The sequence below is a fragment of the Tympanuchus pallidicinctus genome, unplaced genomic scaffold (assembly GCF_026119805.1).
Source record: "Tympanuchus pallidicinctus isolate F22 unplaced genomic scaffold, pur_lepc_1.0 scaffold3, whole genome shotgun sequence".
Classification (NCBI taxonomy): domain Eukaryota; kingdom Metazoa; phylum Chordata; class Aves; order Galliformes; family Phasianidae; genus Tympanuchus; species Tympanuchus pallidicinctus.
In genome coordinates, this window is record NW_026294747.1 from 96428863 (window position 1) to 96453772 (window position 24910).

At 34.2% G+C, this 24910-nt stretch overlaps 1 protein-coding gene and 1 long non-coding RNA gene across 2 annotated transcripts in view; one reads left to right on the forward strand and one right to left on the reverse strand.

Moving 5' to 3' along the window:
* Positions 1–14060, forward strand: part of LOC128085199 (uncharacterized) — a 30859-nt gene extending 16799 nt beyond the window's left edge. Inside the window, exons 2-3 of the long non-coding RNA XR_008208838.1 lie at positions 10936–11265; positions 12171–14060. This is a non-coding gene — a long non-coding RNA (uncharacterized LOC128085199). The remainder of the gene's footprint in view (positions 1–10935; positions 11266–12170) is intronic.
* The window catches only part of NEK10 (NIMA related kinase 10), an 83237-nt gene that overhangs the window by 5938 nt on the left and 52389 nt on the right, over positions 1–24910 (reverse strand). The window contains exons 28-34 of the mRNA XM_052692286.1: positions 18815–18863; positions 16736–16773; positions 13599–13699; positions 10915–11025; positions 8968–9076; positions 7492–7544; positions 7353–7408 (exon numbers count right to left, since the gene is read on the reverse strand). Of these exons, the coding sequence (XP_052548246.1) occupies positions 7353–7408; positions 7492–7544; positions 8968–9076; positions 10915–11025; positions 13599–13699; positions 16736–16773; positions 18815–18863 (517 nt within the window). The remainder of the gene's footprint in view (positions 1–7352; positions 7409–7491; positions 7545–8967; positions 9077–10914; positions 11026–13598; positions 13700–16735; positions 16774–18814; positions 18864–24910) is intronic.

Genomic DNA, 24910 nt, shown 5'->3' on the forward strand with positions numbered 1-24910 from the left:
TATAGATATAAAACTCCATGGAAACATGGAAAACTCAGGAGATCACAGTGTTTTTACAGGTAGAAAATTCCAGAAAGACAAACAGCCTTTTCCATAATTTTCAGATAATTAGTCTTAAGTAGAAGGTTTGAAATTGAATTTTAAAATGAGCTGACACTTTGCTGAGGTCTCAGAATTATCTTAAGGATTATCATGAAGATCTGACTCCGACTTATCTGTAAGTGGAAATTCTACTAGCAAAAAAGGCAGTCTTTAAGGGCAAGTGACACAACTACAGTGTTTAGTGGAACATTGTAACAGCTACTAACCCTACTGACATTCCAGAACAGCTTTGGTTGTCTACTACACTGCTATATCAAAACAACAATTTGTGTAACAGTCTTCCCCCACCAAAGATATCTTGATGCTGTTAAAAAGGTTTTATCTTTGTATGAATGTGATTTTTAAACACTGAGATCAGTCAAGCCTTCTGTCAGTCAGAAAGCTTTCAGATCATCCCACACTTAAGAATACAAGCCAGTCGCTAAAACTCCTTTCATTTGCATCTTGCTCCAACATGGAAAATTATTCCATTCTTCTCAGCTAAACTTCCCCAGCTGGACCAAATCATCAAACAAATGGACAAAAAACAAAGAGGGTATGACTTTGTACCCTGTAAGAGTGCAGAACATCCCTCTGTATTTAACTACTCATTGGTTGTTATATGATGAATATTATGTTAATCATTTTCAACAGAGTTTGCAGAACTAAGTCACCAAGTGTCTTCTGGTTATTTTCAACAGTTACGATTGCCACTGCAGAGAAAAGCATTTCTACTTTATAGCATTCTTTACTTAACTGTAGACAACAACAACATTTTCTCCACTACTGCAGTGAGATATTTTTAACAAAAAATATTCAAACAAAACAAAGGATAATTTTCACTTCTACTCAAAGCGTGTAGTTTATAAGAGTTCTAGCACAAGAATGACTCCAGATTACAATGAGTTTTCTGAGTCTCTGTGAGTAACTGCCTTTTTATTTAATGTTACTGAGCAGGATTTATCTATGCTCTATACAAGAATTCTGCCAAGCAGATATCTCACAGACAAAAATAAATAAGTCCCAAGGTAAATCTTTTTCCTTAAGCTATAGAAAGCTTCACTGCAGAAGCAAGAGCAAGCCCTTATTAAGTCTCTGATGACAGATGCTTCTAACAATAAGCTCATATATGTATGTCTGAGAGCTCAGAGCATATGATCTCTGCAAGAGATCAGAGCCATCTGCCTAGCGTTGAAAACAGTCATTCCCACAGTCCAAAGGCTGACAGATAGCTTCATAAACTTTTTCTACACAGTGTGGACTTCAGATATTTTCACTGTTTGGAGACCACTTGATTTGTGAATTCATCACTGAACTGTATCAATGAGCCAATACATAACAGCAATCCAAAATTCTATAATAGCTGAGACTCAACTCCTTTGCTTTTTCAATGAAAGGACTAAAATGCCCCTTCTTACCTGCCTTATTACTAAAGAGAATTTTCAACATATTGAGTAAAGTGAGATGTTCTATATCAATGACAGTGATACCATAGGATCTATTTTGATACCATAGGATCTACTATTTTGGTACTTACGCCAGATGGATACCTGGCTCACTTCTCTGTTCCACCCAGCACAATCTCATAAATTACAACCAGGTTCTAAATGTAAGTTATTTATACACAGAAGACCTGGTACTATCCAACTCCAGTAGTCTTGATGCTGACTAACTACTAGAACCATAAACAGTTTCTGTTACAGCTCCTATAGTGCTGGTTCACCAAAAAATGGTCTGAAATAAAGATCTCGGACTGACTTACTATCCAGTTGGGTAACTGTCTTTTATTTTGATGTTATCAGAAGAACGAAAATCTTCCCGTGTCATTAGGAATTGCCCATTCTTGAAGCAATAGAAACATTTGTGAAATTCTTCAAAGATCCAGTTAGCAGTAACTATTTCAGATTCGCCATCTGATTTTGACATGTGCAACTGCTGATATCCTAGCATTTAGGGTATATATTTTTTTCACTTTATGAGTCAATGTCTTTAAAGCTTCACTGACCATTATCATTGGCATTTCTCTTGTATCTTCTCTTTTGAGTCTAGTCAATACTGATTCAGCTGTAATTAGTCAATAAAATTTATTTCTCTAGCAATGAGAAGTTTATGTCTAGCAAATGCAGTGTGACTACTGCCATGTGCAATGATGAACTCTATCCAGTAAGTGTCTTTAATTCATCGCTTGCCCACATATTTTGTTGTCATTGGAACACTCTCTACTCACCAGTGTGACAAGAATTAATTACCGCCTTATCCTAAGAGTTGGATGGAATTATGATTCCATGTTTTCACGCTGCGTCCTTTCCTAATTTTTGTAGAATCTGTGATTTGGTAAAGGTAGGCCAATACTGCCTCTTAGTGGAAGGATAGCTCGCTTAAAAGATGTAGCCTTTGGGAACGGCTGCATACTTACAGTGCCAGGCAGACCAGGGGGTTACATCAAGGACTTGTACAGATATAGATGTTTAAAATAAAATAAAATAAAATAAAATAAAATAAAATAAAATAAAATAAAACAAAATAAAAATGACCACTGAGCTTTTGCTTTTTTACCACACTGGAGAGAAGTGCAAGCCAACAGATTGCTGGTACAACTCTAAGAAACATTACTGGTAAAACAATCTTACGTTTGGTTTATGAGAAATAGTAAGTAAGAATCAACGTGGACAATCATTCAGAAGAAGAAAACAACAGAAAATGTAAGGCAACATTAACTGAAAGCGGAATAAAATGTAGCAGAAGATGTTAAGTCTCCCAGATATCACAAAATAAAAAAAATCACTTTAGATTTCAGGTGTGCTGGAGCTATATACTTTCATCTACTGGCTAGTTTGGTCTGTTCTAGAACATTAAAAAATATTAACTATGCTAAATACTAATTTGAATTCTCTAATAATGATGAGCCACAATTAAACAGATATATTAATGTTGAAGAATAAATAGAAGACAGTGAGAATTTGTAGCTAGTAAAAGAGCCAGTAATGCATTTTTATTTTCAGCCTATGAACACCTATGAACCATAGCTGCAATACAAATGAAGATGCTTCAAACAGGCAAAATTCAGAATTCCTGAGTTACATTATCCTTCAGTGAGAAATACCTTGAGCTATTGTTTGAGTAGTTAAAAATGTATAGCAATCATTAGAAGGAGATTTGACAGCGTTCTTCTTTATGAAATAGCTCTAAGTACATGAATGGTTATTTTTCTAATTCTACAACCTCGATAACAATGCCAAAGATTGCACTGAACAAAGGCATGAAATTTTAACTGACAACATATTAATGCATGCACCTAATTATGGAAGCATTTTTCTTCTACTCTTACTTGTTTTGCAGCTGTTTTTGTCTTACAAAATTAATGCTGAAACATTTTTCTCATAAGTAGACTTCCTATATCATATGAGCTATATCACTCAGTTGAACCCAACCACTGTCTCAGACCACTGCTATTTTTATTTATTTATTTATAACAAATCTTTTTTCATATAATTGAGTTACTGCTTGGATTAAGTTATTAATTGCAATTGATTAAAAATAGATTTCCCCATCAATTTGGGTATTACATGTCTACTCTAACATGCTGAAACATGCTGAAAGTTTGAAACTAGTATTCCTTTTCATAGTCACAAAAGAACTCGCAAACAAGAAGTAGCCTACTCCAGGTGCAGTATAATATTAAATCAAGATAGAAAATAAGAAAGAATGGAACAAAGGGTGTGAATAGAATAATTTTGAAACGCAACCTTTTTTATGCATGTTTATGGAATTTCTGTACAAGAAACATCATTGGAGTGCTGAGTAATTTTAGGACATTACTGATAAATGGGCACAAGTTGATTATTCAAGATAAAGCTGATGGTCATTATCCTCAGCTGGTCATTAATTCCCATGAAATGACTGGTATTGAGATAGTAATTACTATTATAATGAAACTGGGGAGAAAAAAAAAAAAGCATGACATTTTTCTTATGAACCTGCCTCATTTTCTAAAGAATTAATGTTTTTTTCATCACTCAATCAAGTTGCCTGAATCATTTTTAACTCTTTATACAGTTTATTAATCTTACTGCAGTCTTCATGTCACTGACCCCAGGTGAAATTTCGTATTCCATCATATATTCCGTGAATTCTGGGATCAGAGCAAGGGGCAACAATGGTGGGAAAGAAATATTATACATCTCCCCCTAGACTTAATCAGAATGTCATAAAGCCATTTATTCTAAATCTTATAGTAAAATCTAAAAGCATGTTGATACACAGCAGCTGTAGAAGTTTTTGTTCCAAAGCAGAATTCTTGTAGGTTTGAAACACTAACACTGTCAAATTAAATTGCCCAGCAATCATGACAGAAATTGGTCCTAAAAAGAGGAAACAAGCCTTAAAAATTTTACAAATGAAGTCAGTGGTGTTCTGAAGTGTCTTCTGTGGAATCTTGAGCCTTATCATAGAATCACAGAATGATTTGGGTTGCAAAGGCCTTGAAGATCATCTAGTCCAATCTTCTTGCCAGCAGACCAACAAGCCAAAAGCCCCATCCAACCTGGCCTTGAACCAGGGATGGGGCACCTATGGCATCTCTGGGCAACCTGCTCCAGTGCCTTCCACTCTCAAAGTGAAAAATTTCTTCATTATTTCTAATCTATATCTACTCTCTTTCAGTTTAAAATCATTACCACCATTACCACTGGTCTTATTACTACATGCCTTTGTAAAAAGTCAGTCTCCAGCTTTCTTGTAGGTCCCCTTTAAATACTGGAAAGTCACCACATCTCCCCAGAGATGTTATAGGATAAATTTTGTCTTGCTGGATGGTTTAAATTCTTTGGAGAATTTGAGGCAAATCCTGATGACACACAACAGCTTGCCAAATAAATCTTTCAGCACTCAGTCTCAGCTATTGAGACTAGATCGCTTGGTTACTTGGACAGAGTATGAGATGAAAAAAAGTGCTGAAAGCTCTTAATGGCATGGAGTGAAGCATATTTTAGAATACATGATAAATCTTCTGGAAAAAGAGATAGATATTCTTGACAGCCAAAGCCAAAGCATGGTGTGTCAAATTTCTGAAAGAGAGGGAAAAATACTAATTTATTTGGGAGCAGGACATCAAATGAAAGAAGACTGAAATAACAGTGACAGGGGAACTAAATGTTATTATGCATCACAGCAGATAATAGAATTTGACAGTATAGTGAAAAATCTAGAGTGTATTGTTACTGGTGATAGATCAACAATTGAGTTGCAGTGTAGTTATTGTGTATCTGCCAGCCAAAGCCAGAACACACTAGAGTGACCCATGTGCAGTGGAGGAGGTCAAAGTCTATGCAACTCCATTTACACACAGATATTAACAACTGTAAGCAAAAAAAGAAAAAAAAAAAAAAAAAGAAAAAAAAAGATCAAATTAGACAATACTTCTAAATTTCTAAATAATTTTCATTTCATTGCTTTCTGTTAATCCAAAATCAGTTTGGGCTTTGCTACAGGTTTTGTGAATGAAGTACAAATCAGCACTGAGTGGATAGCATGTTATCAGTACTGCTGAAGAAGTTGCATGACTTGAGGAAAGACAATGTGAAGAAGGATGCTAAGCATACACCAGACTTTTTCCCCAGCCAGTGTGTATGTGTGGAAATATATTTCCTGCTCTTTTTCCCTTGTAGGATAAACATCACATAAGGAAAAGAACCTACACTACGCTGCTAACCTGAGTGGCAATGAAGAATGTTCTGTTTCCTCTAAAACAAAACTTCAAAAAATGCACAAATATGTCTTAAGATTCTAAAGAACAGCTACTCTGTGGGGAATTGCAACATAGCAAAAAAATAAGCAGTCCTGAATAAATTCTGTCACCAGAAAAAAAAAAACAATGTTAATTACCGCGTTGCTGTTACTCTCATGTGGCACTCCTGTATTACAGGTGGAAAGTACTAGAATGTTTTCCTGTAAACTTTAACTGTCCTTTACATTTCCATTAATAGGTATCTTATTTTTATAGAAGTTTGTGTGAATACTCTTGTCCATATTCAGTACACACCTGCTTCTGTTACAGCAAATTGCAATAATATCCTTTCTGCCAGCCTGTAACTTAAATGCCTGTTCAACACATTTCTACATTTACATTAAGTCCTGCTGGATCTCAGTGTTAAAAGTGACCTGCTTTTCCATCATTTTTTCATTGATCATATAATATTCAATATTTTTTCTAATGCCCCAAATATTGGAAGCATCTGATTGGAACAAAAATGTTCAATATCTGAGAACATCAAGAAACAAATTCATTACACATCATGGTTCCAAAAGTGATTTTGCAATGCAAGTGTACTCTGAGAGTTTAAAGACCAAATTATTATTTTATTTAGGGAGTTCTGAATCACGATTTTGCAGTTCTTACAGCTGCAGCTGCAAGACATTTGTAAGCTGGAATTCCAATATAGTGAGTAGGCTATAGAAATACTTAGAGTAACATCTGAAACTTCTTAAGCTGGAGTCTATAAATAGTTTCACATTGAAAAAAAATAGCAGAGGTAACAAAGAACTGAAAAATATCACTGAAGCATCAGGACCTACAGATTCTTGAAATACCTTTAGATCTGGGGTAATTTTTTAATTATTATTTAAAACAAACTAACAAAAAGACTAACTGCAATACTGTGGGCATGTTCATTACTGAAAACACAAGGAACAGACTTGGTGGAAGCACTGTTTTCTACTAAAGAATGCAGGCTAGCAGGTAAGAGAATAAGAAATGCTTAGCTTATGGACAGCATGGAAATTTTTCAAACACTCTCTATTCTTGTGTTCCTCAAAGGGTTCTTGCAGCAAAGACTTACTATGCCTTATTTCAAATACCTCAGTTTTTTTCCATCCTCTACACTTCTGTGCTAGCAATCACTTTTTCTGCTTTCCATGTTTAATAAGCAGGCCAACTTCATCCTTTTAACCCCGTAATGTTAGAATATACCCCTACTAAACATACATCTCCTAAAATGAAACTTTTCTTCATCTATGGCTTTAATAAGAAGAATTTGATGAGACTGCTGTCAAGCTTGTAGCACTCTATTGCCTGAGTGAAGAAAACCGATGCAGCTAAAAGAGCTTAGATTAATTACACCTATACCAATCCTTCCTGTCTGTGCATCCAAGTATTATTATGATGTATCACACTAAGCTTCAATTGAAATGACAATCATTTAAACAGGCAGATGATACATTTATGTGTAACACATCATAATTAAATATTTTTTAATTTGAATATTCAAACTCACCTGTTCGGAGAGAAATTGTAATAACCACTTTCCTCTAGAACCTCCTCAATTAAGGTCTGCAAGTTAAAAGAAATTCATTTCAATAAATTACCTTAATTATAAGCCATAAAATACATTAGTACATACATATAAAGCTTACCTGTAACTGCTCATATGTCATCCCTTCTGCTATTTCAGAAGTGCCAGCAATACCTTAAAGTAAGAGGCAAGTAATGTTATACTCCTGGGGTTTATGTTATTTTATCAGTTTCTTAGCAATTCTTCATCATTTAGAATGACACAGGATGTTTGTTAATTTTGGTTATCAGCGGTTTATTTCACTGACTGTAATGACTCCTTGCAAAAGCAGGAGGAATTCCATGGCATGATGTGGACATTTGAGTCGCAAGATATTTTCACATTATAAAAGAGTCTCAATTGATGAAAAATAGTGATTTCTTTTAACTGTTTAATACAAAAGAACACAGCAACATAACATTCTTTTCCACTTACAGTTTAAAGTGAGAAGGGCACATAGCCAGCAGTAAATTCTGATGAAAGTATTATTTACAGATTAGGAGATTAAAAAATTACCAACATTGAATGTCTCATCAATTTGTATAGTTGTCTCTGGGAAAAAAACCAAACTTTACATTTTAAGTTAATGTTAGGGGTTCATTTCTTATCCAAATGTCACCCTCGACACCTAGTATTATTCTTATTTTTTGCATTAAGCCTAGAAATTACCAGTTTCAAGACAAAGGCCAGCAAAACCAAGGTTTCTCACCATTCTTTCTGGAATTATAGTTTTTAACTTTACTGTGTCCTCTAGTGCATTCATAGCTATATGTTTTTCTGCATTTAGAAGAATGGAAATGGCACAAATGATGAAATGCAGCTGCACATTTCTCTTAGGTTCCTTCAATACATTCTTTGCACTGTTGAGGTATATGACAGAACATGTCTCTGAACTAGAGATTGTGGTTCCTCAACATAGTTGCTTCCAGTTAGTTTTGACTAAAAATGGAGTTCATAATTTGTCACTGAGTATTTCTAGTCCAAATTACATTTGATTCTATTTATTTTCTAAAATACATGTATACGCTTTACACTGTGTAGATATAGTAATATAGTAATATGGAATCATAGAATTGTTTGAGATAGAAGGGACCCTTAAATGTCATTTAATACAACTCCCCTGCAATGAACAGAGACACCTACAGCTACATCAGGTTGCTCAGGCTGCTCAGAGCCCCATCCAGCCTGACTTTGAATATCTCCAAGCAATGGGGCTTCCACCACCTCTCTGGGCAACCTGTTCCAGTGTCTTACCATCCTTACTGCAAAAAACTTCTTCCTTATGTCCAATCTAAATCTCCCGTCTTTAAGTTTGAAACCATTTCCCCTTGTTCTGTCACAACAGATCCTGCTAAAGAGTCTGTCTCCTTCTTTCTCAGAGACCCCCTTTAGATATTAAGAGGCCACTATTGGGTCCTCCCAAAGCCGTCTCTTCTCCAGACTGAACAGCCTCAGCTCTCAGCCTGTCCTCTCAGGGGAGGCATTCCATCCCTAAAATTTCTGAACCATATCTTTTATTAGAAAAATACATGCCACTATAGAGGTTGTGTTTCTTTACCTTTTCTATCTTCTGGAACTAATGTGTTGCCAGAAGATGAGAGAAGTACCATATGCCAATCTGCTGTAAAAAAGTTGGTATCAATCAATTCAGGAGAACCTTGGAGCAGCTGGGGGAAAGGAAAAAGAAATAAAAGATAAAACCAAAGGACACCTAAAATCTCCACTCTTCCTGAGACTTCTGTAAAACAGTCCAGCTTTCCCTACATAAATCTCTGATTGGCAGTCTGCCTTTTTCTGTTTCCTACACAACCAGAAGTCAAAAAAGATTTCAACACATTTTAGCTTAATGAAACAGTAGTGAACACAAGTACAAATGTTCTACCTTCTTCTCTCCAGAGTCCTGCAGTGAACACTGCAAGCTCCCAACCTGCACGTTGCATAAAGCACTGAGTCGCCTCCAAACTGTATTACAGTTATCCAACATAGCTGTAGTGGTGATTATGGTAAAATTCTCAAAATGTGCTTATATATAAATACTTATTTGCTCTTACTGACTCAAAATACGTGCCACTTCCTCACGCTTATCAATTCCCTATCATTCTCTTTTTGCTGTTTTCTATTTTCTTTGAGATAGAAATGCTCAGAATTACATCCAGTATTTCTAACACCTTCAATTTACTACCATTCACTTTATAAATACTTCATTTCTTCCATTTTCCTCAGTTATAAGTACAGTAGTTTTGAAGTTAAAATCTTTACAGCTGAGAGAATTTGTAAAATTGAAAATTAGATTAAATGTTATGATAAACATTTCCTTTACATATCATCTTTTGGGCACCCTTTCCTGGCAACACCCACTCAGTAACAAATTAACAGAAAACATTTTGTTAGACTCAGTGTTAAGGTTGAAACATAAGAATCAATTAATGTAAATGCAGGTTGATTTACAGAACAGCAAATATCCCTGAAACTGATAGCTCAAAGAAGCATCTTTAATTATCTTTCATAAGCACGATGTAAACCAGCGTAAATATTACATAGCCACTTCCCATGGAAGTTAAGCATTTCAGATTAACTATTTTAAAAGCAGTGAGCAGATTTAGTAATTGGGGTGAGTGTCAGTCCATCCATAGCAAACAGTGACTCAGAAGATTGCACAATCCATTGTGGATAGGTGACAACCAGACTGGGTTAGATGGGCTGTATGATGTCTCATATCTGAAAAGGATGTTAAGCAATTGTCCTTGTCATCAAATTCTCTATACACTAATTAACAACTGATTTGCCATCAATTCAAAAATGAAACAGCTTCCATCTCCCACAAAACACAGGAGCTGAGAATGTGGCTTTTGAAACCTCTCCTGACTGTGTCTTCTCCAGAGACTAAAAAGAACATTTAGAAATTCTGATGTTAGTCATTAGCTCTTTCCCAGCTTTTTCCAGTGCTACTGCAAAACATGAAGGCATGGTTCTTCAGTCACGCGATTCTTGCAAATCTGTAGCATTTTTAAACTGATGATACTACACTCATGCTGACATGCTATACCACAGTAGGACATTCTATATTTTGGACACAATGGATGATTTATGAGCTTTCTCAAAATTCATAGTTTGAGAGGGAAGTCATGCCAAAATATCAATAATAGTAGCAATCTAATTATAAATGAAGAAGAGCTTACAAAAACTAAAAGCTTACAAAATATGTTTCAGCTTTTGCCATTAAAAAGTTTACTTTTTCTTCCTTTTCCCTTTCTGAACTCTGATGAGATGAATTTTGTTTTGCAGGGCCTATCATTTACAATATGTGTTCTACTGATCAGAGATAAACTTGAAATCATTATGTAGCAACTGCTTACTTAAGAGAGCTCCATGTTTTCCCAATAAAGGATATGCTAAATTTCCTTTGAAAAAATGCAGTTATTACACTCATATTCTTGTGATATTAATATTGATAGCTTAATTCAAATAGAAGAAGAGACGACAAATAGTAATTAGTATACTGCACCTTTTTCATTTCTGATTTCAGATTACAAGGATTGCTCTGCTGACTGAAGAGGGACTTCTTGAATCTCTCAATGACTCTCCTTTTCAAGTTGCACTGCAAAGCTGGAGGAAGCTACACAACACAGAGAAACAGATGTTTTCACCACCCAATTACACTTCCCATAAACTGCTAATCAGCAGTACTATTACTGAGAAAGTAGCTACAGTGCAAGAAGAAACATTAATGCTTAATAGCCTGGTAATAGACAACAGTACAAAACCTGATTTAAATATATATTAAAATAATTCTCCTTAGATCGTTGATTCTGTTAGGCTTGGCAGATTATACAACTTAGTCCTTCTGGACTAAAAGGTAAGAGCCATTATATTAAGTGTAGTATAATTAATGCCAGATTTGCTTCCTTGATCTTTGAGATTTCAAAATCATTTTTATGCTCCAACAGTAATGCTGGAGCTTCAATAGCTTCAGCTGTTGGTCACTGCAGTCATATTGATAGTCACATCTGTCACCGATCCACTTGATCACCATTCCATACTATGCGCTAGTCTTTGGAGAAAATCTCCTGTTTCTCCATAGTTTATCTTCAGACAGTGTTTGTAAAACAATAATTTTCTGTCTTTTAGTATACACTTTATAATCACTATCACTGATGTAAATTCACATAGTGCCACTCCATCGAATTCAGCAAGTTATTTAATTACATAAGAAATCTTTGGCCCTTGATTCACATTCAAAGCGCTGTCACAGTGTAAATTACAAAGAAAGACTGTTTTGCTTCTGAAACAAACTATTGTTCTTAGATAGTTATAAATTTGGAATGTTACATTGGCCTCACAGGAGCCACTCCTAATTTCCTCTGGCAAACCACGGACTGAGTTTAAATTCTAAAACTTCATCAGACAGCTGGCTGCATACAGTTTTCTGTTGCAGATAAATATTACTGTCTTTTCAGGCCTATATATGAGGGGAAGAACATGATGCAAAAGAAATGGCTGCAAGATACTCTATAGACTACATACCACTGCAATAAACCATGTGCAGTTAATGTACCATGGCAATGCTGGGACATTCTGAGGCAACAGTGGTAAAGGACTAGTTCACTGCATGAAAAAATCAGCAGTGCTCTATGCAGTACTGTTCAATTTTAGCTTTTGTTTTAAGGAAATCAGATGCCAGATCAGTTTAAAAAAATTTAAAAGGCTGACAATTTACATTGTGCTTTTTTAAAAGCTTTCTCTTAAATTATTTTCCAACAGATCAGTCTGGCTCTTGTTCCCATGGAAACTGGACTGGGAAGGCTGCTTTGATTGCCAAGAACTAACAGCAAAGAACTCTGCCTTGTAAAGTTCAGTTTCAAATTGTCAGCTGAAATATGTAATTGGGAGTTGTAGAAACAACTATGTATTATAAAAAATATTTCACCTTATATCTGCAAGAATCTAAGCATTCAAAAAGCCATTGCACAAAGGAACAAGTAGAGATTTGGATCCTGGTACCCCTACCTTCTAACTCTGAGACCAACTGTCACTGAAAGGTGCTACCACTGCCTCAGTGGCCAATCTAGATAGAGAGCCTTTGAGTTACTCTTAGTTCTCAGTTACAAGAACTGGCATTGACGAGTACGACACTAGAGAAAATCTTCTTCATGATAGAGGGTAAGTTCATTATTATGCATCGGGCACAAACGAGTAATATAGTAATACAATAATATAGCACATAAAGTCTGAACTGCCTCATTTCAGTTAGCAGGAAATGGGCTTACTATTGCAATAACTTACACCAAATCCAGTTATTTTAAATCACCATTTTTTCTTTGTTATGATAATTTATTTCCTGTTATCTTTTTCAATAGATCTGACAGCTTGAAGAAAATACTCAGGACATGTCCAATGCATCTAATTCCAGTTATGCCATTATGTTTTAAACAAGTTCGGCTCAGCAATCTGAAATGCCCTGAGGTGATAAACATCACTTCCAAATACAAACCATTCATTTTACAAAGTAAGAAGATGTTTATTTATGAACAGCATATTTTGCAAGTAACTGAATGACAATCATCTTTCTGGCAAACAAAAGTCTTCTATCACATTTTTAACTGAGAGCTCAATGCAGATTTATACCAGCTCCATTTTTGTTTCGGAATCAGCATGAAATAACTTTAACATTCTTTCATTATTAAACATTCAAACAATTCTAAAATAAGTCTGAAACTTGAAAAAATACATACTGACATATTAAAATATTTAAAATTCAATATTTAGAATAGTAAATCTAGTGTAATATTTCTTAAGAAATTATTACCACATATTGATAATAGAAATTATTATTTAGAAAATACGACTATAAAGGAAAGAATTTTATGTACTCTTCATGTCAGTGTGCAGTGTTTTCACCTGAAATGTTCATATTGCTGACATGACAGAATGTTATAAAAATAAATCACCGTACAATCCATTTTTCTGAGGGGAACCAATGAATTTTTTTCATGACTCAATTATTGCCATCCTCCACACACTAATATTTGAGGTTAGTCTTCATTTAAATGATGTATTTTTAAAACATCCTGCCATCTGCAAAAATGTCAAGTTCTGTTGTTTTTAACGAACAGCAACTAAATTAGCAGCACTTTGACAACAGCAAATAACTGAAATGGATAGAATGTCAGAAGCAACAGTAATGCATACTTGAGTGATGAAGATAATTTTGTGCAGCTGAATAAGAATCTGCTGAACAGGGTCACTGATCTGACGCACTTTCCTTTGTGATACAGCAATTCCTGCCGATGCTGTAGATGACAACACTAAAATCAGGACAGCTCATTTTACTGCCTTTACATATTAATAGTGAGCACTGTTTAAAACCTGCAAATTTAAATATTGAGTTTTTATGCATGACCTGTTTTGCTAGTGGCATTAGGAACAACAAGAACAAAAAAGAGTAATCTGAAAACTTGTAAGTTTAGATAATGGAATTAATAATGGGTTTCAAAGGAAATCCCTACCTCTGATTCATTACACTAAAATTTACTTTATCTAAAAAAAAACTATATATATATTAACATACCTCTCTAATAATAAAAGTTTTTCTATATTTATTCATAAGGGAATCTAAAGATACTATAAACAGAATTTATTTTAACAAAATGATCTTTCTCTAAGGAATAAAACACTTTTTTTCAAAAAACAAAAAAAGTACTTTGATGTCATGAAATTAATTTCCCTTTTACCACTAAGAATTCAAAGATTATATCTTATATCTAACTTGGAGAATATTAAAATCTATTTTCAAATTGCCTTGTAGTGTTGTGTTTTGTTTTATCACAGCTACTTCTTGTTTCCAGTGCCTAGCAGTAGCTTGTTTTGACAGAAAGATGTAGAAAATTTGCAAGAAGCTATGAATTTTCTGTGTCTTCTCTGTATTGCATCAGAAAGTTAGCACTTTCTTTTCTTTGTCAGAAATTCCTCCTCATGAGAGATAACCCTACCAAAAGAAGAAATAAGAATATACTGACAGAGATTGCTGGCTTTTTTAAAAGGATACGGTAACAAGAATGAAAATTCCACTGAGAGGGAGAAATACTAAAATTAATTAGTCCATCACTGAACTACTACCATTTCTTCCTGTTGAATTTCTTTTTCCATTGACTCCTCTAAAAAGAGTCAGAAGGGAGACATTCACAGGTTGAAGTTTTTAGGGACTAATCAGATCTGAGTCGAAGCCTGCCACAAACTAAAGAAGTATGGACAATATAATTCTCCATGACAAAGAGGCACTTCTGGTATGATCAAGAAGACAGGGACATCATTTCTATTGTCAGATTTTTTGTTGCAATGCCTTTTGGCAGATAGGCTGAGAGAGGCATTACAGTTCTGCATTTTTTCTGGTCCCTTCGTAACCACCAAAAAGAGAAAGAGAGCATTTCCCTTGAGCTACTTAAAGAATTTAGCTTCATTTTTCAGCTAGGTAATGGTGAGAGCTATGTTGTAACAATCTAATACATGACATGCCACAAATAGAACAATTTTTTCTTTAGCTCTATTCATCTCATTTTCAGCAATCTGCCAACTGTTTTACCAATAATAGATTAAGTTCTCACAGCAATAGCATGGTCTTGTCATTACAGTCTTGGAATCTTCTGTTCTTGTTAGGACACCGATAAAAACTTATTTCCTCAACACATTACCTTTTTCACTGGCTCCTATCTTGTGGTATTTGACTTCTTTGTTGCTACTGGCTTGTGTTTAAAAAAAAAAAAAAAAAAAAAACAGAAAGCAAATAAATCAAATAAATCAGCCTCCTTTCTTTTACATCTCTAAGATGCTTTTTTTTTTTTTTTTTCCTAGGAAAATCTGCTTAATATGAGAATGGAAATGGCTGAGCAGAACAGAACAGAACATGTATTTCTCTGATCTTCAGTGGATAGAGCTTTGTTCCTTTTCTAGTATGCCAGCAACAATTGGACTTAGTGGCCTCAGTGGACCAATTTCTATACCTAAAACACATATAACGTCTTTGTGTTTCAAAGTCAGCTAGAGTCCTCAGTTTAGCTAAGAAATTCAGGAGTTTCCATAAAGTCATTTATTTTGGGCCACTCTACAGTAGTTGTTTTGTTGTTTTTAAATTAAGAACAGCATTATTTGGGCAATGAAAAAAAGTGCTTGTGAATAGGCTGATGACAACTTAATCAACACTTTTAAGAGCATGACAATAACAAAACTTAAAGTACATTGGAGAATTTCAATAAATAAGTATACTTATTTGAACTTTCATTTAACAAGAAAGTAGATTTTATTTAAAATATATCTAGATCCAGAAGCAAAGGCAACAGGTTAGACCTTATGTAAGTTGTGTTGTTTTACTCAAGAAGAAAACATTACTGACAAATGATATCAAAACTGCCTAAATTACCCACAGGACTAAAATCATTAGCAAAGGCTAATGTGTTTGTCTCTAGATCATTATAGCTCTGATGGATTATGGTGGGATAGTTGGTTTGAAGTGTGTGTTGTTATTATAACAGCACTCATCAGTAAACAGTACTGAAAAGTGCTAAAAGTGGAGGACAAATTTTGATTTGTACTCTGCAGTGAAAATTCCTAATGCAACTTCTACACCAAAAAGCTGTGAAATAGAAGTTAGCATGCACATGCAGTACTGTTTTCATAAAGATCAATATTCCAGCTACTCAAAATAATTTTATTTCAACTATAATTTAATTCAGAGAATATCGAGTACTACAAAGTCAGAGCTTACCAACTTACAGTATCTGAAGCTTCTCAGTATGAAAGAAAAGTATCATAATTGCAAAATTTGTTTCATCAGTGTTCATGGATAAATACAGGATAATTTACAAGGGTTCTAATAAATGTTCCTTTCATTAAAAAAAAAAATTCCAATTGCATTTAGAAGAAGCAGAGCTAGGTTAACAAACATTAAAATGAAGTCACACCAATGTAGTATTAAAATTTACTTTTTTAAATTCCATAACAATTTTTCAGACAACATATTTTCATCTGGAATGTCTCTGCTTTTCTATCCATTTAAAACCCACATATTAGATAATATCATATTTTTTCTTATTGCAAAGAACTACGAATGGAAGACTACAGGACAGCCACCTTGTCTCTGATCTTAGTGCACGCCTTGTGCATGAGTAGAGACAGTTTCATGAGGCTCTTTCAGAATGAGATGAAGTGGAAGTGAATTTGAAGAAATAAAAGAGTAGATATTATATAAGCAACAGAAAAACAAATTTTAAAAATTGGGAATTATTAAGTTTAATTTCAGTTACAATTTTATTTTATTGTAAGTGTAAAATTACCTGGTCGTAGTCTTGATCCCAGGCCTTCAATACAGTCTCTATTATTAAAATAGAACAAAAGAGGGACAAAAAAAAACACCAACAACACAAAACAAAGAACTCAGAGCAAAACTGTTGTAGTTATGCTGGGCATTAGAGGCAGTGGAGGAAATATTAATATTTGCTGGATCTTTCTCATGTTTCCTCTAAACAAAGTCTACCCCATTTCACTACTTTTTGACTCTTCATTCAGAACTCAAAGTTTACTCTACTTGTCCCAAGTAGCTTGACTTACAAAGTATACAAAGTATAGAAAATACACATATTATTTTCCTATTATATTAGACATATTTATTTTCCTATAGAATATATAATAATAAAATTTCCAAGTAGCTATGAAGAAAGATATGGCGTTGCTAATGTTTCAAAAGGGGCAGAGATGGAGAAAAAATAAAGGTGGTTGCTTCAGCACTCAACCACTACTGATTATAGCAGGACAAAAGCTGGAAAGCTAGTGAGTGATAAGTGACCAACTGGATGGTTATGCTCCTAGCAAGAACTTCTTTGAAAGCAAAAATAAAGCGATAGGTAAAGCACAGCTAGAAAAAGGGTGCACAGATGATGATGATAGGGTTGAAGGTAAAGGTATAGAAATGTGCCTTGTAAACGCATTCTTGAAGGGCAATTGAGTGACTAGAATGTATGCAGTGCAACAGTGATATTGATTGCATGACAGTCCTATGAACTCAAGCATCAATTTAAGCAGACTACTCAGTTGCAAAGATTATATCTTAGAGATGTAAAGGCAGAACAGCTAGATACATATATTAATATATATTCTTATATATATTATTCTTATATATTCTTATGTAAATATATTCTTGAAGGCAAGAAGTCTGAGAGACATGCAAGTTAAAGCAGAGGCTCAGATCTCAAGGTATTATTGGTCAGGATAGGTAGAACTAGAAGCACGGACTAATTTCCTTGTAGTTATACAGAACTCAACTGTAAGCTTCACGGTCAAAAAAAAGATCTTACAGAGATGAGCTTACAGAGATGAGCTATGATATAAAGCTAATTTCATTATCTGTAGCATGATTTTGCAGGTATGAATAAGAATATGCAAAGAAAAGATGCAGAATTAAGAAGACAGCAGATTAGGTGATGAAGCCATATGCAATCCTTGGAAAAGTCCTTAAAAATAGCTTAAAAAAATAGGAGAATAGAATCAGAAAAAACACTGTTTTAAGAAGATTAATTTTAGATTAAGTGCCAGTGGTAAATAGCAGATAAAGAAAACAGACACTGATTTGGAAGAGGTTATTAAGTAGCTTAGTAAGAAATGTTTAGTAATATTTTTTAAGTACAACTGGGCCTACAGAAATGGAAAAGGGATCAATGCAGTTATCATAAGGAAGTTAAAAGTTAAAAAGAAAACAATCAGGAGGTTTTTCTGCATGTGAAAGAAAAACAGTAATTAAGCTATAAGGAACAGAATCTATGGATTAGGATAAAGACACCAGAAAAAATAACGATTGGTAAAGAATGCATCTGAGGCATTTCTGAACTAATTACATCAGGAAAAGAAAGATCTTTGCAGGAAGAATGGGAGTGGCCATACAATATTTTGTTTTGTTTCATTTATGTTCTGGAAGCAATGAGCAGCACTACAGAATTCCAAAAAATTAAGTTTGTATAGAAGGTCTACATGAAATCAAAGGGATGTGATATTATTTGACAATATCAAACATGTAAACACAATTTTGCATGGAAAAAACAGCTGTGAAAAGATTCAAAACCAGAATTTTCTAATCAACTTATATCATTTTAATGATGATGTAGCAATGTCCACTTATAAAACTTCATCAGTTTAATGCCAGTCCTTAAATTATTCACATAAAGATTCTGTGCGCAAACATCTTCAGGGTCTTAAAGCACTCTAAATATCGTAGGCTGATACAAAATGAAGTTGTAACAATGAATAAGGAATTGTTTAATGGAGGTAATTGTGCAGCTTTTCTGTTGTGAATTTACTGACTGTAACTGATCGTAACAATGACAATTTATATAATCTATATTAAAATTATAAATAGTACATACCTAATCTGAGGTTGTCTTTCAGAAGTACCAAGGTTTTGTTTTATGATACCTGAAACGAATGCATAAATATTGTCTCTGCATTCAAAAATAATTATATATATCTAAGATAATTCTTTCTATTTCTCAGATATGCTTTGAAAATAGCTTTTAAAAATCAGAGGTAGACAAACTAAATTCACATTTGCTGTTTGACGTGTCAAAAATGAGCTTGTGCTTTACTTCCAACCCTGCAGAATTCACAGATTTTCATTGAAACAAAGAACACATGCAGACTGCAAGACCACAGATGTATCTGGGTTAGCATTAAGTACTTAACTCAGTTACTGCTATCACCATAGTCACAACAGCATCTCTAGTCTGTGTAAGAACATAAAATATTTGCCCATTTTCTAGGAGGACCTTGGATGGGTTGTCTAAAGCTTGTTTTACCAGAGTTTTATTGCCATCAGTCTATTAGTTAACTATTTAAACTTACTGCTTTAATAATTATACTGATTTTAAGACAAGAGTATGACGAGGTTTTGGTCAAACACCCAATCAGCAATAAAATTGAACCTGAACATATATGTCATGTATTGCATACTGCCTAAAAATGTGAAAAAGGTGAGTAATATTTGGTGAAATTGATTATTTATGCACTTGGAAAGTATTGTCTTAAAGCAAGCATTTGTCTTAAGCTACCATCTTAAGCCCGAGACTTACACATTGCTACAAAACCATTTATTTGACACTAATTTTGACATGAGGCCACTCTATCCTACACGGTATCTCACTTTGAAAGGGGAGGAATAAATACATGCTTAAATCAAAAGATATTTCATCTGGCCAAAGGTCTAACTAGAAAAAATGAGGAAATTTATTTTTCCCATACAATCAATAATTTTCAATACAAATCCCCACCTTCTTGACTACATAAGATGTTCCTCCACACTAATAATATCACAAGCATTCCTATAAAACAAGAATAGTGCCACCTAGTCATTCAAATGTAGCTTAAAAGGCAAAAGATAACAAACTTCTTACACTATTTTACTTTCTGTTGGTATTACTACTATAGTCATTAGTTCTAGAACAATAATAGCTTTCAGAGAGCAAATATTTCTGAGAATCTTAAACCTTCTTGTGTTCAATCACATTTTCAGATGTGAACTGAAGTATAGATCTTATATTTTTCCTACTTACCTGAGATGCTCTGTTTTGAATGAAAAAAAAAAAAAATCTTGCAGAAGGCTGTCTTCTGTCACACAGAATTCATTTAAACCCATCCCTAAATTATTTACCTTTTATTTAAATCAAACTTGTCTGCTTAAAACGAGACACACAGATTGAAAGAAAGAAAGGAAAGAAGAAACATTATTTTATTCCTTGCTCATGTTTGCAAAACAGCCATTGAAACTCTGTAGCAGTTAGACCAAAAGGTTTTCTGAGAGTACTCGCTATACATGATAGCAAACAATGTACTCCCTGCTAGATGTAAAGATATTTCAATTAACTTCAACACAATAGATAGGAAAACGCAGTGCCTACTCTCTAGAAAGCAAACAAGGACTTTCAAAACAAAAAGCTATGACAGTTCCTATTAATGGAATACATAATTTACCTGTGTTGGATGTAGAAGCCATAATAAAAATACAAAACTAAAATCTCCTATTGAACCTGAATAACATTGCTTGAGACTTTTTGAGATTGCTTTTGAATTACACTCAAAAGGCATTTTCCTATATCAAAAAATATAATGTATTTAGGAAATATATGTAGGAGAAAAACTGTAACGGAAGGCACGTGGCTAGAATCATAGAATCATAGAATCACCAAGGTTGGAAAATACCTAAAAGATCATCCAGTCCAACCGTTCACCTATTCCCAATAGCTCCTACTAAACCATGTCCCTCAACACAACATCCAGCCTTTCCTTGAACACTCCCAGGCTCGGTGGCTCCACCACCTCCCTGGGCATCCATTCCAGTGCCTGACCACCCTTTCTGAAAAGTAATACTTCCTCATGTCCAGCCTGAATCTCCCCTGCCGTAGCTTGAAAATAGGCTAGAATGCTAAGTTCAAACACAGCTGTTTCCTGAAATTTTTAAAAAACAACTCCCTTTTTCCAGTATTCATATACTAAATTAGATCTGAAATACTATACTCTGTTTCAAATAAATGGTCTCTACCAGTAAAAAGCTTATATCTAAATTTTCTTGATCAGTTACTTGACTCATAACATTTGACTTGCAAATCTGCCAGCTTGTATTTACAAGCACATGGTATTTCACACCAGAGACTGCCTCACCATTCACTGTACATGGCAGAGATGTAGTATTTTCTGATTCATATGCTGAAGTTAAGAAAATACATATTAAAATTTACCAAAGAAAACTAGAAATCATACTGCAGAACATCACTAAACACCAGTCAGTACCCTTCAGCTCCCTTACTATCACTCATGCTAGAACCCCACTGAGCAGCCACAACAGGGAGAGAAGTCTCTTCATATTAGACACTACAAAAACATATTAGAATAATTTCTTCATTTACTAAGGACAAGGAGATTGACACATCTAAAAGCCATTACAATACATATTCACATGTGTGTACGTGCACCCATCAAACACTATCGACTTTGGTTATAATCCTTAGTCTTTTGTGTGAGTTATACTAATCAGATTAAGCCAGACAGAAAGAAGAAACAGATGTGTAGGAAAGTTAACTAGCATAAGTAATGGAGCACATAGTAAATTCTGACGTTCAGCCCAATGTATTAACTGGATCATATTTCTTTTCATCATGGTTACTCCTTTATAATGGATAGCAAGAGTAAGGCAAATTCTGTTTTGCTCAAATGCTTAACAAGAGGGAATTTCTCAGTTGATTATTTCCTGGAAAATGAAACATAGACCTTCTGCGTCTTCCCTGTTTTGTGCCCATTGTTGCTAGGATGCAAAAGACACACAAGAACCAAAGATTTTGATTAACATAAGCCTTCCTGTTCTGAATAGCTCTATGAAGATCCCTTAAGGACAATTTAAAAAAATCAGATGAGTCACCAAGAATTTTTCTGAGTGGTACTTCAGTGTTTAATAGATTATATAATAAAAGTAACTTCACAGCATTCATTGACATCAGAGCAAATAATCAAGACATGTTCCAATATAGCTCAGTATTTTCTCTTGCAGGCATCTTATCACATAATTTCAAGAAAAGAGCTTACAATGTGATATGAGTTGAAAAAAACTTGCAAAGATAGAAACTTTTGCTTTGGCTTTCACTTTACTGTGACAAAAAAAAAAAAAAAAAAAAAAACCCTCTGAGAAAACTTTCAAGTGTAATCATTGATAGGAAAATTAAATCAAGATTTACAGACCATCTTCCTAAATGAACAGCCTTAATTAAAGAAGCAGTAACTTCTCAAATCATGAAATCCACCACAAACTATAACTGTTCTGAAAAATACAAAAAGCTCTGTGATCAGAGAACTTACAAGACACAAGGTAGCTGCTTTTTAAGTGCAGATTATAAATGCAAGTACAGCTCCAGACAGCAGTTGACATCACCGAATAGGTATTTATTTCCTAACAAGTTTGTTGTTGCTCACAAAAATAAAGTCAGAGCTAAAGGATGACTACTTCAGTGCCCCACCATTTGCTATGTACATGTAGAATTCTAATATTGACAGTATCCTACTCTTGGAAATCTCCAATCACTGAACTGTATTCTTTCAACTGGTTTGAGCATTATCTGCTCAAGACTCAAGTTCTAGTACTGTATGAATAAACAGTTTTTCAGAACATTCGAAGAAATCCAGAGGAGAGTCTTAGAAAGCTATTCTACTAGAATATTCTGGCAGATCTGTGGTCTCTTGAATAAGAATTCTAAATACTATTTGATTTCAGAAATTTTGTCCGGAAAAAGGAGTCGTGAATCTCAACTTCTTTGATTACTGGTCACAAGCCAGTTAAGAGCAAGGATTCCTCCCAGTGCTAGACGCACAAACGGTACGAGGTAACAGAAATAGTCTTGAGCAAGATATAGAATAGTGACGGGACTGTGCATTAAATCTTCTGAGCCTCACGAAAAGCTAGGAACTGAGCAATTCTGAAATTGCTGAAAAGCATTCTGAAAATGCTTAACTTTTTATTGTGAGGAAGGTCAGAGGACAGGCATATTTACAAACTTGGGAAGTAGGATTTTTTTAATAGCATATTTTGCAGACAACTAGTCTTCCTATGCCTTTCAGAAGCATTATTTACAATAGCACATTGTCCTCACTGCAGTGCAACTGAACATGATTCAAGGAAAGAAATTTTTTTTCCAAAAGGTCTTCCCAGAAATATACACTTAAATTCTCTCTTACTGTCAACTGACATTCTAGCTTTAGTGAACTACTATTCATTAAAATATATCACATATTTTCTTGCTGTTTGCTTTTACTAGTAGAAATGAAGTACAGTTACACCATAAATAAAAGCAAATAACGAGAAAGAATTATGATTAAGTCAAGATGCAGCTGGGAAACTTCTTAATTTTAAAATAAGAAAAATTTATACAAACAATAAGCTGCTACCATCACTTTTTATTGCTTTTTGACTCAATGACTTTATCCTCTGTTCCTTTATCTTTTCAAATTATAAGGATTTCAGGGAGTGGGAAGAAATACCTCTTCTACTACTGCCTCTATACATTTGAAATGTGCATAATCTGCTCCTGTAGAATTAATCATGTCAAGGAGCATGAATATGTTATTCAGATTCTATACAGACTGATTCTGACAATTTTAGGAATTGCTAAAGAAAGTTATCTTGTGGAACTGTGCTTTCTAAACTAAGAAAAAAAGTCTTTTTCTAAAAGCATAATTAAAAAGCAGAAGTATTAAGTTATTAAAAAACAGTTACAATTTTTGGACTATAAAAAAAGCAAACTATCTGCATATTGGCTTCTGTACCACTAAACAAAACAGCATAGCACATCCTTTTTAAAATAGCACCTACTTCTGAACTAGAGGGATATTTTTCAACATTTAGTGATTATGATCACAATCAATACACCTGTAATTTAAACTCATCTTTTCCCGTTAGCACTTTCTGAGTTAGTTAGATAAAGTTGGTCACATTCTCCCCCGTAACGTTGATATGACTGACAAAACAATGTCTGATAATTAATACATTGTGAGCCAACTACTAGCAATCAATAGAGCATAACCCAAGCTGTATTGGAATCTATAATAATTTTGTTAATGTTATCTTTTCCTTTTCCATGAAAAGAAGAAAAATTTGCCAGCATTTATTGCAATTGATCCATACTGCTAAATTCATTGTATTAAACAGAACTACAGGTGATCTAAGATCTAAGTGCGACCTAAGTGTCACACTATGCCTCTCTCTATCTGGTAACCTTATGCTGTTACAGTCTTAGCACAGTGGAGCAACAAAAAAATTCACCAAGAATAATTTGGTAATTAACTCTGGGCTGAGCAGCCATGCAGCCTGCAGAATGTTAGGCTTTCTTGTTCAAATTATAAAATGATGTTAATGGATTTTAAGTAGAATTCACTCATAAGCCCTGCAGTAATAGCTAGACAGTTGGATTCATAGCAGTCACATTTCTTCAGTACCTGGGTCAAAATCTGAAGGAGGTCCAGCTAGTAAATGGCACTACAGACAGATTAAGTTATTTTATGGTTTCGAAGCCTGGAACCTCGTACCAATTAAGTTTGTTAATCCCTTCACACTTAAAAGGACATTTTAAAGGATCCACAAATTTCACGTCAGAACTTTATGGTATTAATGGAATTCCTAGATTATTTTTAGTTCTAATATCACTGTTCTTCTAGTATAAAATGTTCTTTAACTTCCACTAACATAATCAGAATCCTACCTCATTTAATAATTAGCTCATGGATTTAATAATTAGGTCATATTTGAGCAAGCAGCCAACAGTGACTACTGATGTCACTTCTTTTTTTTTTCCATACTTTGAGTATAATCCAAAATCTATTACTTAACACTTGACATAGGTGACTCCTAACTTTTTACCCTAAATAAAGGCAGAATGAATGCTGTGTTTTGTCACATAACTCCTTCTTAATTCAAATCTAAACATTAA